General features: G+C 34.3%; 1 protein-coding gene across 1 annotated transcript in view; it reads left to right on the forward strand.

Moving 5' to 3' along the window:
* The window catches only part of NRK (Nik related kinase), a 139,150-nt gene that overhangs the window by 88,692 nt on the left and 29,200 nt on the right, over positions 1–21,258 (forward strand). The window contains exons 10-18 of the mRNA XM_007086430.3: positions 4,221–4,299; positions 5,335–5,510; positions 7,080–7,143; positions 7,563–8,730; positions 10,898–11,005; positions 13,942–14,009; positions 16,128–16,222; positions 18,818–18,915; positions 20,156–20,520. Of these exons, the coding sequence (XP_007086492.2) occupies positions 4,221–4,299; positions 5,335–5,510; positions 7,080–7,143; positions 7,563–8,730; positions 10,898–11,005; positions 13,942–14,009; positions 16,128–16,222; positions 18,818–18,915; positions 20,156–20,520 (2,221 nt within the window). The remainder of the gene's footprint in view (positions 1–4,220; positions 4,300–5,334; positions 5,511–7,079; positions 7,144–7,562; positions 8,731–10,897; positions 11,006–13,941; positions 14,010–16,127; positions 16,223–18,817; positions 18,916–20,155; positions 20,521–21,258) is intronic.

The following is a 21,258-nucleotide window of genomic DNA, read 5'->3' on the forward strand; positions in this document are numbered from 1 at the left end:
CATTCCTTGTGTCATTGGAAGAGAAGTGAGAGAAATACCTGGAGTGTTTTTTTGAGGGGCAGGTGGGTGGAGTGGAATTTCTTTGCTTATCCCTTTCTAAGGAGATCCTATAAGTTCCCACGTTCCTGCATGGTCTGTCGGCACAATGCCCAGACAACAAGCTTTATAAGTTTGAAATATCTTAATACTGTGTTTCAAGTCCAATGGGAGTAATTTCAAGGGGTAGAAATAATGGTAACTTGTCCCTCTTTTCATGCCCCCAGAACTGCAAAGCATCTGTTTTGGGTGAATAAAAACTTAGTGATGGCCACATATATATAATTGAAATGAGACTGGGAAGATGCATATTATTGCTCATCACCTCTTGATTATTTCTCTTTGTGAAACATGCTTAGATTATATTAGATTGAGCAGCAGCAGCAGCACCTTCTCCTCTTCTTTTTCCACCTCTTTCTCCTCCTCCTCCTCTTCCTCTTCTTCTTCCCCTTCTCCTACCCCTTCTTCTTGTTCTCCATCTTCTTCCCCCTCCTCTTCCTCCTCCCTCCTCCTCCTCCTCCCTCCTCCTCCTCCTCCTCCTCCTCCTTCTTCTTCTTCTTCTTCTTCTTCTTCTTCTTCTTCTTCTCCTTCTTCTTTTAACAATATGGTATTTCATATGAGTGTTGATGTATGTGTTTTTTTAGGATGCATGACTGCATCAAAGAGTATATGTTTTTTGTTGTTTTGGAATGTTCCTTACCATGTCTTTAAAAAAAACTGTCTTTCTACATTTTGAAGATTTGTACTTCCTAATTCACCTTTATTTTGTTTAATTTTTTCATTCCAAAATATTAAATCATGGGAGAAAAAAAAGGAGTAATGAGCAAACTCACAGAAGGACTACAGAGAAGGAGTTTTGCACAGAATACTCAAATGGCAAACTTCTTACAAAAGATGTGTGAGGACCAGGAGTTTATTAATTTACAATGAGAAAAAATAAGACCAACATGCCTAAATAAGTAATCAGAAGGCTGACACTTTGGTGATGAGTAACTTGAAATAGCCACTCTGCTAAAACATTGGTCTTTCACCAGCCTCCTATATTGCCTGGAGTATTAACTTTGGATAGAAATGATCGTCATTAACTTAACTGTAGAAATCCTCCAGGTTTTGATAATTACCGTCTCAGACGGGGTGGCCCTCCAAAGTTACAATTATATGCTAATTGACTCTGAGGTCCAGATAAGAAAATTTATTTCTTTCTCTCTTTTTTTGGTGACTCTCTCCCAGAGATGTAAAAAAAAAAGGGGGGGGGCACGGAGAACATCTTCTCACTAAAAGGGTGATGTAGAGGTTCTCAGAGGAGAAAAGACCTGTACTATTGCAGGATCCATTGCCAGGATCTTCTTAAGTGCTTGGGTCCTTTCTTCCTTCCTTCCTTCCTTCCTTCCTTCCTTCCTTCCTTCCTTCCTTCCTTTCTTCCTTCCTTTCTTTCTCTTTCTTTCTTTCTTTCTTTCTTTCTTTCTTTCTTTCTTTTTCTTAAATTATACATATGAGTGAAATCATATGGTGTTTGTCTTTCTCTGTCTGACTTATTTCACTTAGCATTATACCCTATATAAATATATTTTTAAATGAGGCTTGCTGTTTCAAAGTAATGAGCCTCTAATGGTAAAACATTTAGGCATGTTATATGTGGGGTAAAGGGAGCATTTACTGGAATTCCTAAAATTAGACTATATAGGAAACCTCCACTGTTTGACATAGCTCTTGTACCCACCCTGTACTCCATTCCTTTGTGGACTTCTCATTTCCCTTAATGACAACTTCTTTAGTCTATGCTCTAGCTCTTGACCCCTGGGGGTGTTGTTAGTTGACTAAATGATGCTCAAGTGTTAATAAATGACAACTGTTTAGTATTGTACAAACTCACTTAAAATATGTTTAAAGGACAGAATCTGGTGACTGAATGGTTATAGTAGGGGAATGAAAAGAACAAAATGTGATCCTGATCTTTTGAGCTTGGGGATAATCCTGCCATCAATTATAAAACTGTACCTCTGTTAATCTTTACCTATGTAATTGAACCAAAAACTTGACCTTTGAACAAGTGCCTTTATATCACTCTAATGAAAGCACCCTGGGGAGTTTTTTCCTACTATCATAAGAAGCTAGTTTGGCATTGTAGTTTTTCTGAGATGTATTTTGGGAGAGAAATGATGACTCTAAAGAGTCACTGATATCAAATTGTCCTCACATGAATGACACACCTGTAATATTAGATGAAATTTATTGGTGAGGGTGTGGAGAAAAAGGAATCCTCTTGCACTGTTGATGGAATGCAAACTTGTGCAGTCACTGTGGAAAAGAGTATGGAGGCTCCACAAAAAGTTAAAAATAGAACCACCTTATGATCCAGTAATCACACTACTGGGTATATACCCCAAAAATACAAAAACACTAATTTGAAAGGACATATGCACCCCAATGTTAATTGCAGCATTATTACAATAGCCAAATTATGGAAGTGTCCATCATACATGAGTGGATAAAGATATGGCATACACACATATATCTATCATCTATCTATCTATCTATCTATCTATCTATCTATCTATCATCTATCTATCTACAGGGAATATTACTCAGTCAAAAAAGAATGAAATCTTTCCATTTACAACAACATGGATGGAACTAGAGACTATTATGCTCAGTGAAATAAGTCCATCAGAGAAAGACAAATACCATATGATTTCACTTATATGTGGAATTTAAAAACAAAACAAACAAGCAGAGGAAATAAAAGAGAGAGAAACCAAGAAACAGGCTCTTAACTATAGAGAACAGACTGGTGGTTTCCAGAAGGGAGGTGGGTTAGGGGGATGGGTGAAATAGGTAATGGGGATTAAAGAGTACACATCATGATGAGCAATGAGTAATGTATAGAATTGTGAGTCATTAAATTATGTACCTGAAACTAGTATAATACTGTATGTTAACTATACTGTGATTAAAATTAAAAACTTGATAAAATAAAAAATATATATATTAAGAAAAAAATAAATTTACACTATGGCTCTCCTTTGGGGATATTTTCCAATATAGCACATATTGGAATAGGCTTTTTTTTAATATAGATGTGTGTTTCAAAAAGAGAATGAAAGTCCTATAATTTGGCACAGACCTGAAGTGTCAGAGTGTTAAAATCTTTATTATAATACCAATAGCTAATATTTACTAAGTGCCTACTCTGTGCCAGACACTTTTACGTGTAGGTTAATGCTCACGACATCTCTTTGAAGGAATTCTTGATTTTTTTTTCCAGATAAAGAAACTTAGGCACAGATAGGTTAAGTAATTTGTTTGAGATCACAAAGGCAGAACTAGGATTTGAACCCAAGTGATCTTACTCTAGAGGGTAACAATTTGTTACACTGTATCTACTATTTATACTACACTATATTTAACAATTAATTTAATTTAATTTAAATAAATATTCTACACTACATTTAACAATTTGTTACACTATATCTACCTCTTTTCCTAGGACTGTCAGCTTCCAAAACAGATTATTCTCATCTTTTTAGACCACTAAATCATTCTTTATATATTATTGTGCTTAGCTACTTGTTTTGTTGACTTTTTCGGCCTATAATTACAATTTTATAACTACAGATACCTACAACACAAAATACAGAAGAGTATTTGTCTTCATTTTGGGTTTACATCTCTAGATAGAAATCATCCATCACACATTTTGAAATTTGTATCCAGTGTAATTTATTATTAATTTGCCACACCTGATGATGGCGATGCTTGAGGATCTTATAAAATGGACTGTTTGGGGGCGCCTGGGTGGCTCGGTTGGGTAAGCGTCCAGCTTCAGCTCAGGTCATGATCTTGAGGTTTGTGACTTTGAGCCCCGTGTTGGGCTCCGTGCTGACAGCTCAGAGCCTGGAACCTGCTTCAGATTCTGTGTCTCCCTCTCTCTCTGCTCCTCCCCTGCTCATGCTCTGTCTCTCTCTGTCTCTCAATAATAAATAAACGTTAAAAATTAAAATAATATAATGGACCGTTTGCATTACAATGAGCTTTTCCATTGACTACATTAATATGTATCTATTTATTCCTCAGTGTCTCCTTAATATGAAATGTGAAAGAACACTGAGAATCCCCTCTGGAATGAGGAATGTGCTGTTGTTACCCTTCTCATTCATTCTAAACATATCTATTTTCCTTTGCAGCCCTGTGTAACCTTCAGCCCTTGGAAGCCCTCTTTGTTATTTTGCGGGAATCTGCCCCCAAAGTCAAATCCAGTGGATGGTAAAGATAAATGACTTAATCTTCTAAACACATTAACTTGACATTTTTTTATGTAGCACATGAGTTTTAATTAATTTTATAATCCTGTTTCAACATCTTTGTTGGACAGTATTTCCTAAAAACTAATATCTTAATGATTAGTTTTCATTAAAAGCTAGCTAGTCAACTAGAAATAAGTAATACCTTCCATATATATTATGATGATGTCACTGCCCTGGAATTAATGGCATGTTTAGTTGTTTCCTCATTAATGGCATGGACCAATAGAAATCATTTGTGATGTTTCTTACTGTGCCTAGATAGGCTGTCAGTGATTGTGATATATAACTCAGTTGTTCAGCCCATTGAAAAACATCCACAGATCTAGAGGAGAGAATTTGTTCTTCCAGAGTGCTACCGGCCAACTAAACTTGGGAACCCTTTACACTGAAGCATTTTGATTGAATGTCTGAAGCTCTTGCTTATTCTTAGCATTTATTGCTTGCCCTGGTAAAAGTGGTGACTGTGATTTAATTGCTGACATTTTTCCTTGTGATTCTATTTAACCCTTACCACAGATTCAGGCTTTCTGGCCACATCTGTTTTAATGGGCCATTTTATAAGATTAGTTAGTCCTGTTGCTATTAACATCCTTTTTTGGATCATCATACCTACACCTCCATAGCTCAAAATACATATAGTCAAGTGAAACATTCAGGCTTCAAAGTATGACTCCTGTTGGCTGACCAGTCTGGTCTCATGGCCTGCATATATTGCATTAACCACTTCATTGCCATACCATCACTTGACTTTTTACCATGTACATACTTCTGTACTCCTTGAAGTTTCTACTACTATTTAAATGCCATTGACTCTGACTTATCTGTAGTATAATGTATATCGTCAAGCTGCAGGATATATGGCAATTGAAAAGACAATTATAACTAGAGGCAACTCTCTCCAAAAATATGATCTGCAGAGTGGCATGTGTGTGAGGGTGGGAGAAAATATAGTAGTCCTGAGGATACTCTTTTATCTCTGACTCATTTCTTTTAGGTCTCGTAAGTTCCACAATTTCATGGAAAAGTGCATGATAAAAAATTTCCTATTTCGTCCTACTTCTGCAAACATGCTTCATCACCCTTTTGTTCAGAATATAAAAAATGAAGGACATGTTGTTGAGTCATTAAAGAAGCATCTTACTGGAATCATTAAAAAGAGACAGAAAAAAGGTTAGAATATGTGAACTTTCATTTTACTGGAATGGATATTTAGATGAAAGCAAAATTTATTCATTTTTTCAGGAAAAAATAATATTTTCTTAAGAATTACATTGAAAGTAAAAATTCTGAGGCCTTTGATATTTAGTTTTTCCACTAATATTCCATGTGCAGTTAATTATCTCTCACCTGGTCGTCTGTATATATATAGGATTAAACAGATACTGTTTAGAACTGGCAAATGTTTATATTTACAAAAACCTTGAATGCATCCAGAATAATTTTGTGATGTGCCAATTTTATTTTAAGAAAACTCCTAAGTAAAGAAAAAAATAAATAAAAAATATAACAAAATCTATATCTTAATGCTCTTTTTTCTGTTTTTTTAATTAACTCCATTAAGATAAATGGATTTATAATTACTCATCTATTGGCTGTCAATTCTGAAGTAATTTCTGTGCACTATATAAAGTTTGTTTTATACACTAATCTCCAACTATAAGATGTAATTAAAAGAACTAATTTATACAAATAACAGTTTCTGTATATTAATGCCAAAAATGGCAGGATGGATTTTCATCAAATCCAGAGTAAACTACTTAGGAAGTTCTAACTTTATAGGTTGTATGGTATATTCCACGTTTAATTTGGGGCACCATAGGTAGTGTTGTGAGTGGTGATGTAGTGGAAAAGGGGAAACCTGAAACATAGCAGGCATTCTCAGAATAGCTACAGAATGTATTGCAATAGAGTTTATTCCTCCTGCATAATTATATGTATCTTATTTTGGAGTGAGAAACAGCAGAAATTATTTTATTTAACCATGTGGAAAATTCACTGGACCAGCATTACAAAAGCCAGCCAGTCTGAATTTGGTGTAGGAAGACCCCATTTCTACTTGAGAATTTGCTAATTTCCAGAGTTGCAAGATTTCCAGAATGTTACCTGCAGAAAAAGCCACATTTATGTGGGAATTGCTTAGATATAAATATAGTTACCCTAAACACTTTTATATAGGAAATTCAAAATAAATCTCTTGTTTGTAAGCTTCTCTATTTCGGTACAGCACAGCTGAAATGAAAGAAGCTGAACATGTTGAATGTAAGTGTAAAACCCAGAATTGAGATTTTCACCTTCTCATTGAAAAGACCAAAGATCCTGATCCTCATTTTCAAAGATCCTCATTGAAAGGACCAAAGATAGATGTGGGCCCAAGACATAAACTTCTTGCATCTACATCACACACATATAGGCCATGCTCAGAAACCATCTAGAGTTCCTCTTGTCCCTTTCTCCCTTTGCCTTTCTGAATTATTTCTCTTTAGAATTACAGCAACCAAATTTCTAAATTCCCTTTCCTGTGCCCATAGAAATTAATCTGTATGGAATAGCTTCACTGTGCTGCAAAAGTGGTTCTAAGAACTAGGATATTGTCTACATTACCAACCAGGTGTGATTTGAAGGGTTACTTTCTTGTCCTTGTAAATTTACTTGACATCCTGAGCATTAAATGGTGAAAATTCACTAGGGTAAATTGCATTAATCTCTGCTGATTTTTATGTATATTTTTTTTATACAAAGGAATACCTCTGATATTTGAAAGAGAAGAAGCTATTAAGGAGCAGTACACCATGAGAAGATTCAGGTGTGTTAGATAAATTGCATATAATTTGTTGTTAGCAATTTATTTAAGACAGTTGATCCTGTACTGTTGCATTTGACTCAGAAGAGTAATCCTTTCTGATACAACAAATAACAGATCTTTTTTTTTTCAAAACATATTTGAATGGAAATGTTGAGAAAAAATTTTTATTACTATTCAAAGATTCTTTCATTTCTGGAAGTAGAATGATAAAGTAGTTTATGAGATAATTAATATTGAGTATATTACTAATACAAAGAATACTTCAGACATTATAGGAATGATTCAAGAAAGATTTACTGAAAATACCTTTATTGCAGAAAATGTCCATTTTTAAAAATAAAAAAAAAAGTGAAGCCTGAGTGGCTTCACTCCACTGACAGTTCTTACTATATAGCAATCATTTGTGTGTTTCCTTCTAGAGGACCTTCTTGTACTCATGAGCTTCTGAGACTGCCAACTAGCAGTAGATGCAGACCACTTAGAGTTCTGCATGGAGAACCCTCTCAGCCAAGGTGGTTGCCTGATCGAGAAGAGCCACAGGTTCAGGCACTTCAGCATCTACAGGGAGCAGCCAGGGTGTTCATGCCACTACGAGCTCAGGACAATGCACCTAGGCTTCTACAGGGGCAAGCCCAGGCACCTCAGCGACTACAAGGGGCAGCTCGTGTGTTTAAGCCACTACAGGCTCAGGTTAAGGCGAAGGCATCTAGGCCCCTACAGATGCAGGTTAAGGCACCTCCAAGACTACGGAGAGCAGCCTGGATGCTCATGCCACTACAGGCTCAGGTTAAGACACCTAGGACTCTACAGCTACAAGCCCAGGTGCCAAAAGAACAGCAGGCTCAGGCCCAGCCCCAGGCATCAGAAGAGCCACAGGATCTGGACCAGGTACCAGAGGAATTTCAGGGTCAAGATCAAGTACCAGAACAACAGCAAAGGCAGGGTCAGGCCCCTGAACAACACCAGGGGCAGAACCAGTTACCTGAACAACAGCTGGAGCAGAACCAGGTACCTGAACAGCCAGAGGTACAGGAACAGGCTGTTGAGCCCACACAGGCAGAGATTGAGGCAGAGGAACCTGAGTCATTACGAGTACATGCCCAGGTATTCCTGCCCCTACTGTCACAGAACCACCATGTGCTGTTGCCACTACATTTGGATACTCAAGTGCTCATTCCAGTAGAGGGGCAAATTGAAGGGTCACCTCAGGCACACACCTGGGCACTAGAGCCCCCACAGGCAGTTGGCTCAGTTCAAGAACTGATAGAGGGACTATCAAGAGACTTACTTCGAGCACCAAACTCACATAACTCAAAGCCCCTTGGTCCACTGCAAACCTTGATGGAAAGTCTGTCTTCAAACATGTTTTACTCTCAACCAGAACAGGCAGGGAAGAAAAAATCAAAAGTTTCTAGTCTAAGGCAGGCATTGGCAAAAAGACTATCACCAAAGAGGTTCCGGGCAAAGCTATCACGGAGACCTGAAGAGTTTGAGCTCTCAGATTTAGAAGCCTGCAGGAGAAGGTGCCAGCGCAGATGGGAAGATATCTTTAATCAGCACGAGGAAGAATTGAGACAAGTTGCAAATGTAAGACTTTCTGATATTTTTACTGAATCAAATATGCAGAGAAAACATTACTAGTCCATGCTCATGTTTTCCCTCTGTAAAACCAAATGAGGTAAATATTCCTTGTGTCCCAAAGAAAATTAACTTAATAATTTGTGCTTCAAATAAATTATCCTAAAATTTCCAGGTAATTATGACTAAATTTGGGAAAGAAAAAGTTGCTTGAATGATCCAGGTAATTGTTTAATATCTTTGTAGAGATATAGTTTTAATTATTAGTTTTCTACCTATTATTCCCTTAACCAATAAAGGAACACTGTGTAGACCTTTAAAACTACTATTTTGGATATTTAAAAATTATTGCCATAGCTCAAACTTTCAAATATAACTCATTAAAATTAAAGACAAAAGAACAACTTTGGTTTTACTCCTCTAACCTCTAAGTTAATTTGCCTTTTTCCCCATAGAATGCTGAACTCTGCTATTTAAGTGAAGTATACTATTTTTTTTATTTTGCATGTTTAAATCAAGGTTAAAATGAAACGGTAAAGCAGTTTCAAAAATATTTTGTATATAGTTACCATATATATGAATTGTCTCACTAATGTTCCACTATTTTACATAATTAATGAAGTGTCTGCATTGAACATGACATAAGTTACAAATTCATCTCTGCACTCTTGAAATGCAGTATGCTACTATCTTTAGCTTATTTTGGAATAGTCAAAACTTCATTCTTTCAAATCCTCTAAAATAATTTGGCTGGAGTTGCTGAATTCAATTTGGCAGATCTAATCTGACAGTGAAGGATTTTGTGGTCTTTATAAGCAAACTAATGAGGTCAGCAGGATTGGGAGAGCAGTTGTTTTCTAATACTTCACAACAACCATTTATATAAAGGAATCCTAAATTAAACCCTGGTGTCAAAATCCATTTATCTGATAATAATTAATGTAGTAATTACAAATGTATCTTGTCTGAATGTCTGGATAAGTGAGTCTTTTGGTTTATGTTCATTGAGCCAATTAAACACATATTATTTCCCTAACATGTTTAACTTGAGAAAAGGTAGAAGCAACAAGCAAAGAAAGGACCTAATTGATTAATATCAATGAGCGCTAGTAACAACTGAATTAACGGGTTTTGCATTTATAAAAAAGAGTTGTATACATTCCTGCAAGACCCATGGCATTGGTAGCATGACACATACTTATTGTCATTCAGTGTTTTAAGTATATATGTGAGAAGCCATTCTAACATGGAAGAAAAGGTCAATAAATAATAGTTACCAATCCCATGACCCTAGGATCTTGTACAGGCATTCATATCTTTATGTGTGATTCTTAACAAAAATATAAAAGAAAATAAAAGAATTAATATTAAATCAAAGTCATAGATCTTTTGAATTACCTAAAAATTTGTTAGCATTTAGAGACGTATGTGAGTTCTTTAGCCAAAGGAAAGAAAACTAATTTTCATTACTCTGAGTTGAAGAAATAATATTGATTGGCTTAAGTGTGAAAACAGAAACTTTCTTAAACTCCTAGAGCTCAATTAGTGAGAAATATTTGCACTGCTATATTTCAGATCTTCCATTGCACAGGAGGACCAAACTTTGTAATTATAACTGCTTACTAAAAGTGACAGTTTGAGATTTTGAGGTAAGCTTTAGACCGGAGATTCTTAACCTGGGTCTAACAGATTAGCTGCAGGTGGTCAATGATCCCCCTGAAAATATATGCAGATATCTGTGTCCATATGCAATTAGAATCTCCTCAGATTCTTTTTTTTTAATTTTTAATTTTTTTTTTTTGAGAGAGAGAGAGACAGAGAGACAGACAGAGTGCAAGTGGGGGAGTGGCAGAGAGAGAGAGGGAGATACAGAATCCAAAGCAGGCTACACATTCTGAGCTGTCAGCACAGAGCCCGATGCGGGGCTTGAACTCATGAGCCACAGCCATGAGAGCCGAAGTTGGAAGGTCAACCGACTGAGCCACCCAGGCAACCCTAGAATTTCCTCAGATTTTAAAGGGAATCCAGAACCACAAACAATTAGAATCTTCTGGTTTAAATCAATTTTAATATTTGAAAATTATTCTTTTAAATTGTACATTGGGATGATAGAATTACTCATATTATTTGTATTTTAACAACAATTAAAATATTTATTTTCCTTTTTGTTTCAAAGGACAAAGAAGATGAGTCATCAGACAATGATGAAGTATTTCATTCAATTCAGGCTGAAGTCCAAATAGAACCATTGCAGCCATATGTTCCAAATCCTAAAGGAAATAAAGTAAGTTTCTCAGTATGAGTGACATTAAGTGCCTAAAACAGTGGTTCTTAAACTTTTTGGTCTCAGGGATGCTTTATACTCTTAAACATTGAAGACCCCCCAAAAACTTTTGTTTATGTGGATTGTGTCATTCAATATTTAATGTATTAGAAATTAAAACAAAAAATAAAATATGTACTAATTCATTTAAAAGAAAATAAAAGTATTATATGTCAACATAAGAAATAAATTTTTAATAAACAATAACTATTTTCCATTTTGCTTAATGGAAAACAACTGGATTCTCATATGTGCTCTGCATCCCATTTGTTACCATATATTTAGTATATGCTTAATGAATTATATGAGTAAAAGCTGGCTTCTCACATATAAGTAATTGGGAAGAGAGAATCTTCATAGCTTTTTCAGATAATTGTGGATATTCTTTGATAATACACCAAAGCTAGGGAACTGGAACTTAAAACCCTATCAGTGAAATTTTGCATATTCATAAATATTAAAATCTATTGTTCTATTATTTGCTATGAATAGATGTTTTACTCATGCACAATTTTGTATCTTAATACATTGGTCAGTTGGAAAATAGTATTTCAATGTGTATGTAGATCTTTCGAAATATTTACACATTTCATTATACAACATCAATAAACAGCATCTATTAATATCACCAATTTCATCAGAAAAATGATTATTGATAAGCTGCCAAGTGCATGGTGACAGATAATAAATTTAAAATTTAAATTTTTACTTCAAAGCTCAATTTTATCACTACTAACAAATAACATCAGTTGTTTTTTCCTTGAATTGACTGGCTAACTTCACTGATTTTAAATAAAATGCCTGCCAAATGCCCAAGTTGAATAATCATAGTTGTCTTGTCATTCTTTTAAGTAAAAACATTGCTCATAAAAAACTTGGGTAGTTAAGCTTATAACACAATCACACATACCTTTTCCATTCATTGTCTCTGTTCTGGGATGTAGTTTATGACAGCATCTGGATCATTTAATCTGTGGTTTATTTTCTTACACTTATAGGAATAATCAAGTCAGTCCTCATAGCCAGGATGATTCTGTTTTCACGACTGTATTAACAGCATTTAGCATAGGGTATTGGTGAAGCCCAAGTTGCATTTTCAGTTCCCATAAGGACAAGATATTATCATCATAGCTAGCATTCATAACAGCTAGTCATCTAACAATTTCTTGATCACTAAGGATGAATCAGGTGGCTGAGCAAAGAACTCAAATTCTTGCCTTATTAATAGTGAGTCAGAAGTCTCATTGTTCTTAATCAGCACAAGGGTCCCAGATCACTATATTTCTTCCTTCTAGATGCTTCACAGTGATATCTTTCATGGACAATTATTCTTTTTAAATATGTTACTTCTGATACTAACAGTCCTCTGGAGTGAATAACAGAATATTACTTTATAAATACTAACCACTGGCAGAAGGAACATAAACTGGATTGTATTATTTAATTACAAAAGGCCTTATGTCTCCCTCTCTGCCTTATGAAATTATGACTTTACTCCTACTCTCAGATAATTATTACCTTAAGCATGCCTCTTTAAACAGGAAATATAATGAGTTATGCCTGACTGGTTTGGAATACATCATTTGTCTCATACATACTATTCTTACTAATCATCTTCTCCTTTTTGGGACCAAATTCCTCAAAATTCAAAAGCCAATTCTTATTAGGCATTAGTTTTTCTTATTTTTGGCCTTTATCTTTTCTGAGGAATCCTGGCCTCTGGTTTACTAGTGTCAATAAACTTTCTCAGATCAGTTTCATGAACCAGGGAGACCTAGTCTGGGTCAATATAATGCCAGGGCATGTGAATCAAATGTGGAAAAAGATGCTTATTATCCATACTACTAAACATGTGGTTACATTTGGAAATACTCATTACTAAACAGGTGAACAATTAACAACATTTTTCATTTCTTATCGATCACAACTTTGATAAGTCACGTTTCTAGAACCTATAGAATGACTTTATAAGCATGAAAATGCTAGAGTTTTAAAAAAATGTAACATGTTTAATTTTTCTTTCTGAAGAATCTAGTGTGACTACCTTGTTGAATGCCAGAATAACCTATTTGTTTTCATTAGTTAAAAACGATTTTAAGTAGAAACCTAATGATATAAAACTAAATGAGGCAAGGCAACACTACATGGTCCTATCTACTAATGTTAGCAGAAAATAATGTGCCCCACTGATGGATGCTGATTCATTATATGTGCTCTTTTCTCAAGCATTTTGCTGCATTAGATGAAGGAATAATTAATAGAAACCAAACTAATTCATTTAGAATTGAAAAAGTATTTGGAAAACTGATTATCATAATACAGTCAAATTGTAGAGTGAAAAAAAAACATACTTTCTTAAAGGTGGGACAGTTTTGACTCAAGAGATTTTAATTATGTAGTGTGTGTGTGTTACAGCTTTTGAAAATCTAGGGTTAGTTTAAAAGGGTCAGTGGGTGAGAAGTTTGAGCTTAAATTCTGAGTGGGAAATTTGGACTTGATATAAAAAGTAATATTAAAATATAGAACATTAAATTAGCAGTTGTGAGACCTATATTCTGATTATAGATATTCTTTAACTTGATGTAAATTCTTAGAAAAGTTATTTTCCTCTCTGGGGCACAGATTCTTCAATACAAAAATTAAAGTGTTTGATTATATAATGTCCAGAATCTGTTATTATACTAAAATTCAAGGATACCATCAGAAATTATGGTTAAGCAGCTATAAAGTTATACTAAAATTAGGAAAATACAATCTTTTTATGAAAATAAGATTTTATATGTTGTATTTTTAGGAAAATATCTCTATATGAAGAAAGGAATCTTCATCTGTAGATTAATAATTCAAAAGAATTTATGATAAAAATTTTTACCAAAGTATTGCCCTGTGTCTTTAAGGTCCAAGAGAGATCTACTTCAGTGCCTTACAATCAAGATTGTGAACACTATGTCAAGTTCTCTTCAAGGTATGTGTCTCTAATTTCTATATTCAAATTGCTCATAACTTACTACTACATGGAAAATTAAAAGGTATTTATTTATTTGACACTAAGTTTTGTGTAAAGTCAAAACTAAAATATTAATGACAGCATCATCATAAATGATATTGTTGGCCTACATTTAAAACCTTAACTGCAGCAATCCATTAACTAGATCTTTTACATTTGGATATACTGCGGTCTCTGTGTCATTTAGTTTTATAATTTGCTGATAAAATCCACAATTTAATTTAAAAAATCAATGAATTCTTGGACAGCTTTCAATTAGTACTTTATAATAAAAAGATGTGAAGTTTCACGTGTATCATGTACTTTGATTATACATTTTATCATGTGGTACATCATGAATCTCATGTACATGTACTACACATTAAAACACTCACAGAATTCCTAACCTCAGAAGCTAATGCCATGGAATGGACAAGCCTGAAATGACCTAAGGGAAAAATCAAATCTAAATCTCAATATTATATCAATGATATTTTATAACAGTCACTGTATCTTTTATCTCTGTAATATTGGTGATCTTCAGTGATTTTCAAAGATCGTGTTTCATATTTTAGAAGTTTGTGGTTTGTGTTATATCTAAAAACTAAATTTTAAGGTAGATTTTCCTTAAAAATTATACCCCCTTCAACTCCAGATTATAATGGAGAGATCTTAGCCTATATTCATTCACTCAGTCTTTCACTAAATATTTATTGAGCACCTACTATATTCAAGACACTGGACAGTATGGACAGATTGCATAGTGTTGATGTTATGTAGTATGTATATTCCTACTTCATTATTATTTAAAACCCCATATATTTCTGTACTTAGATTTAACTTATATGAAGATTTAGGTACTTAGATTTAACTTATATGCAGAAATCTTGGAAAATTGGAAAGCAAGATTAGGAATTTTTGCTTTCTCTACATTCAGTAAATGAGTTGTCATGGTCGTTCTGACTGCAAAGGGAGAAACCTGTTTAATTTTGTGTATCTTTTTTTGGTATCATGGGATATATCTTTAATAAAATCCAGCATATAAAAAGTAATACTGCTGTTAAACTATAATTGGCTGTTCACATTTTAAAGGGATTGTTGAATTTGTGAATAGCAAATATATTAACTTTAAATATGATTAAATTTCTAAAAGTAATTAATTAATTTTTAAGTTTATTTATTTATTTTTTGAGAGAAAGATAGAGCACGAGCGTGGGAGAGGCAGAGAGAGAGAGAGAGAGAGAGAGAGAGAGAGAGAGAGAGAGAGAGAAGCCCAAGCAGGCTCTGCACTGTCAGCGAAGAGCCTGAGGTGGGGCTCGAACCCACAAAAGGTGAGATCATGACCTGAGCCAAAACCAAGAGTCAGATGCTCAACCCACTGAGACACCTGGGTGCATCTTAAATTTATAAACTTAATTTAAATAAAACTTGAGTCTTTCCTGAAATTTGGGGTTATAGAAAAGACTCTAGTATGTTCTAGGCCTAGATCAATAACCAAAGTCCTTCCTATATGGAAATTCCAAAGCAACTATAAAATTTAGCAGCACCAGTCCGAAAAAGCTTTCTGAATATTCCCTGAATTTGAATGTTAAAAACTAGTGTCCTATTTGTATGTCCATTCATTTAGCTAAATCAGGAACATTAAATCTAAACCAGGACATTAAAAAACGCAAACGTCAAGCTTTTAAAATCAGGATGATCACAGTGGAATATTTGACATGACAATAAGTTTTTATCTTGTTAAAATCAATGCATACATATTAAGTTATGTTTATCACTGTGTTACTAGGTATATAATAATATCTGAATATTACCTTAAAGAAAGTTTATTGAATTTTTTGAAATTAAATATGATATGTAAAGGAAACATATACTATATGGAAACATTTTATTTGTATTTTGGAAATTGTTTCTCTGTTCTAGATAAAATAGCACATGTGGGGGAAAATGGAAATTTGAAAATTTAATTCAGCTCTACTTATTTTAGTTTGATATATACTCATATAGTTAAAATTTTTTGTTGGTATTGATGTTGAGCTATACATTCCCTTTATGAGTATTAGGACATGGCACTTGCTTTTCTGTCTTTTCATTTAGTGTTCCTCAGCGGTCTGTTTTGGAACAAGCTCAGAAGCCCATTGACATCAGACAAAGGAGTTCACAAAATCCTCAAAATTGCCCAGCAGTATCAGGTGATTCAAAGCACAAAGTTTAAACAGTCAAAACATGGGCCTAATATTTAACAGTCTGTATTGCAGAAGTTAAGAAAGAATTTCAAGAAGAAATGAATCAAAAGTGTTAAGGAAGCCAAGTAGAATTAAGACCAGAAGGCCATTGGATTTGGCAATTGGGTGGTCATGGGTGACCTTTGAGAAATGGAAAGTAGTTTTTCTGAAGTTTATTTTTCTCTTTAAGTTGGGTAGTAGTTAGGAATGTGTCTGGGGAGGTGGGAGATGTCAACTTTAGTTTCTGTACCATGTGTGAAAAATATGGGAAAGGAACTTGGGAGAGGCCGTTTTAATAGGCTAAAATGTATAAGCAATCTTTAAAATATTGAAATATTAAGTGGAGTAGTTTTAGGCATGTGTTTTATTTATCAATTTGTTATTTCACCACCCCAAAGTAAAATATATATAGTATCTCATAAACATCCCTAAATGTTACAAATTGATGTTTTTACTCAAAACACATGAAAAGTTAATAAAATCATAGAAAATTATTATCACAATTTGTGATAATAATTTCAAACAAGTATTTTATCTTATGATATGCTTTTGAGAGTTTAAATGAATTATAGATTTGTGAAATATTGATATAAAGCTAAACCTTATGTCTTAGGTTATAAAATCTGGCGCTATGTACTTTTAACCAACCTAAGTAAATTTAGCAAGGGCAAAATGCCTGACCGAATCCTCAAGTCATCTTTAAAAACGTAGAACACAGATTTTATTAAAATGTTAATAGCAAAAAAGGTATATAAGTGTACTATATAAAAATCAAATATTTTGAAGACCTGAACTTAAAAACCCCATTCTTCTTAGGAGACTCAGATAATGGTAGAATTCTTTAAATAGTAGTGTCCTCTCATACAGAAATATTATCTTGTGAGAAAATAAGCTTGCATGAAAAGTAACTTTAAGAATATTTTTCTCAGAATCTTTCTGGTTTGACTAGGACTAATTTTGCTAATACTGGGAAAACACCTAAAATTTTAAGGTTTATTTATATTGCCTTTTCTTAAATAAAGAAATTATATGAACATTGGTAAGGGGGAGAAGTGGATAGCATCTGTGTAGGTAATAGCTGAAGTTCTTTTCAACTCTAAAATTCTATTATTTTATTGTGTGTACTACTTAGACCTAGATTACATACTTTACTATGCAGGAAATCAGAGCAGCTTACCACAAATTTGCCTCAAAATCTCAAACACTCACCCAAATTTCTTATTTAGCCTAACAACATACCCAGAGACTTGAGAAAAAAAAAGGTTTCCTGAAGAAAGATAATAAATTGCAAAAGTACTATGCCACAAGATACAGACATAAATTGTAGAGTGCATTCTGGATAATATATTCAAAACATAGAAGTGTTTGCAAATACATGATTTTTGGAGTTGTGGTGTCTATACCATAGCTATAAATAGCAATGTTGCAAATAAAAAAGGGATAGTACTGTTTATCTTCAATGTCCAAGCACACTAAAACAATAAGCAGGGACATAAGTGCCCCCTTAGTGAAACTTTTTCTGGGGATATTCAGCAGATCTACTGATTTTTGAGCCTAAATATTCTCACTGGATTTTAACCACAGGTGCTATTTACTATACCATAAATCTTAATGTCAAAACTCCAGACTTCAAATCCAGGTAAATTTGCATTTTTAAAGTTTTTTTTTTGTATTTTTAAGTAAGCTCCACACCCAACAAGGGGCTTGAACTTCCACCTCGGAGACCGGGAGTTGCAAACTCTATGGACTGAGCCAGCCAGGCACCCCTAAATTTGCATTTTAAATGGCAATATTTACACTATAGAATTCAGCTGTGCATTGTGATAGCAAGAGCCACATAGGCTTTTAAAATTAAAACTAAAATTAAAATGCCAACCCCTCAGGCACACTGGCAATATTGCAAATGCTCAATAGCCGTGTGCAGCTACTAGTACTGTATTAGACAATGCAGATACAGAACATTTCTATCACTGCAGAAAATTCTAGTGCACAACATCGCTATAGAAAGATTCCCAGCTTTATAAAAAGCATTAGGTTTTGTCTCTTTTCAGTTGTTCACTTTTCAACTGTATTGAAATACTCCAAGATATATCACTGAGTGGAAATTGGGGGATTAAGATTGCAGGGTCAACTCTTCTCTTGAAAATGTTGTCTAATCTGTCATCTTCTAATGCACTGTTGAGCTCTTTTTCTACTGGTTAGTATGGGAGGCCAGTGATACCACCTAGCTCTTCCTATCCTAGATACATATTATTTTTTAAATGAAACTATTTGTCTACCAGTCTTCCTGGATACCTTCTCACACAGAAATATTTAGCAAGTGTACACTTAATATTAAAAACAGAAAAGCCATGTAGATCTACGACAGAACAAACCTTGAGCCTGCCATTACTCCTGAAAACAGAAATCTAGGATCTTGGCCCCATGATAATTTATTAGGTGGTATTTCCTGAATGGAAAAAAAGCTACAAGAAACATACCAAGGTATTGAACTGGTACACTATAAAAATGAAGGCAATGGTTGCGGTCTTCACTTACTAATGTCTTTTTGGCATTCTACAGAATCTTCTTCTGAGGAAGAGAGTCCTGTAACCTGGAGGAGGTCCCAGTCATCACCGCCTTACTCTACTATTGATCAGAAGTTGCTGGTTGATGTCCATGTAGGTTGCCATCTTAACTCTTAACACATTTATCTGTTTCTTAAAAAACTTCTTTAGACCTACATATTTTCTTTTTTTTTTTTTTTTTTATTTATTTTTGGGACAGAGAGAGACAGAGCATGAACGGGGGAGGGGCAGAGAGAGAGGGAGACACAGAATCGGAAACAGGCTCCAGGCTCCGAGCCATCAGCCCAGAGCCTGACGCGGGGCTCGAACTCACGGACCGCGAGATCGTGACCTGGCTGAAGTCGGACGCTTAACCGACTGCGCCACCCAGGCGCCCCATAGACCTACATATTTTCATCTTCACTTGAGGGAAAGGCCAAAGTGTTGTTTTTTAATTAGTATTTCAAAGATAGATTTCCATTGCTATGTGAGTATGCAGAATATGAAATCTAGAAATTAAGCTTGAAATGGAGAAACTTTAAACTGATCATAAAATATTTTATATTCACATGCTTTTGTCAGAACATGTTCAGAGAGGAGAGATAGAAAGGTCTTTGTAGAAGCTAATCTCAAATCAAGGAGTAAAAGCTAGATGTTCACTTTTAGCTAATATAATTTCTTGGATGATGAGGTAATACATAAAAATAACACATTGGGAGAAAAATAAAATGCCCTCTGACAGCATAAACAACAGTCTGCCAGTTGTTTCCGCAGTGTGCTTTCAGGTCACTCCATTTTACTTTTGTAATTATCCCTACCCTCCACATACACATCTCTTTCAGATTGCCTAAAGATTGCTTATATGACACCATACTTAAAGGTGCATTTATATTAATTTGGTTCTTAGAAGTGTTTGAGTTACTTTAAGACAACCTATGTACAAAACTAGAGCTAGGAAATTAAGTATCAATTTTAAGAGCTATGTTTTAATCCTAATATCAGAGGATAAAATGAAAGGGAAAAAATAAGTATACCCTCTATAGAGCATCAAATAATCTGTTTTACTTTCTATCACCAAAACCAAATGTCTACTCCTCAGCAGAAAAGTAGGGGCAATAAAAAACAAAGTGAATAAATTTTTCTCTTTGTGATCCAGAAAGGCCATTAATGATCATAGCCTGAAGTTTGAGTTTTGGCATTCAATCTTAAAAAAAAATGCTGGCTTTATCTTGTAAATAAATATCTTCATTTCAATTGAAAATATATTTTAAAATATTGTCAGCTTGGAAACTTTCCAATCTAGAAGAAAATAAAAGGCTACTAGAGATTGCATTAACCTTTCTTGTGCACACAGGTTCCAGATGGATTTAAAGTAGGAAAAATATCACCCCCTGTTTACTTGACAAATGAATGGGTAGGCTATAATGCACTCTCTGAAATCTTCCGGAATGATTGGTTAACTCCTGCACCTGTCATTCAGCCACCTGAAGAGGATGGTGATTATGTTGAACTCTATGATACTGGTGCTGATACTGATGGTGATGATGATGATTCTAATGATGCTTATGAAGATACCTATGACCATGACAATGGCAATGATGGCTTGGATAACCAGGTTGGTCAGGTTAATGATATTGGTGAAGACCATGATGATAATGACAATGACGAAGCTATTGATGACAAAGACAATAATCATGATGATGCTCCTTGTTGGCCAAGGTTGGTTTTTTCTGGATTACTTGTACTACCAATATTTTAGAATGTTTCAACTATTTGCATCTTTGTTTTACTTTCAAATTTTATTACCAAAAGGGTGAATGAATTTCACTTGTATATTAGTAAATGGTTCATTTTTCCATAATATATTTAAATTATTTTGATGCAAAACACTTCATTTTGCATTTTTATATGGTATATTTTATTAGTATTCAAGTATTATGTTCCTTATAACTGGAATTGTTGATGTTTCTGTTAAAATTAGTGCTACTGAGTCATCTTATGCTGTAAAACCACAGTGAGTATATGAAATGGGGTAACAAATAGTGCTACATAATAACTGTGTGATGAAGCCCTGATATTGCAAACAAAATCTCCAAATTTGCTGAGAACAATGAATTGCAAACTTGACTTTCACCTGATAATTTTAGGCTGAAACTTACTAACATGGCATTATTCTTAGAATTCTGCAAACTGCTGTAACTAAATTCAGTACTCATTCAATTTTATCTTCTTATAGAGCAGCTGCCAAAAGTGGTAATATTTAGTGAAGTGATGTTTTTGGCACGCCACCAGTTGTTTGCTATATATATAGTTCCTTTCTCCTGCTCAGAACAGGCCAGTGTGTTCTTATTTACATATGCTTATGGTTTGTGTTTAAACTGCTCTCGAAGAAGATTACTTAATATAGTAAATGTTTACATTTTTAGAAAAATTATCAGTGGGAGAATTGTTTGCTTT

This window comes from Panthera tigris, chromosome X (genome assembly GCF_018350195.1).
Source record: "Panthera tigris isolate Pti1 chromosome X, P.tigris_Pti1_mat1.1, whole genome shotgun sequence".
Taxonomy (NCBI): Eukaryota; Metazoa; Chordata; class Mammalia; order Carnivora; family Felidae; genus Panthera; species Panthera tigris.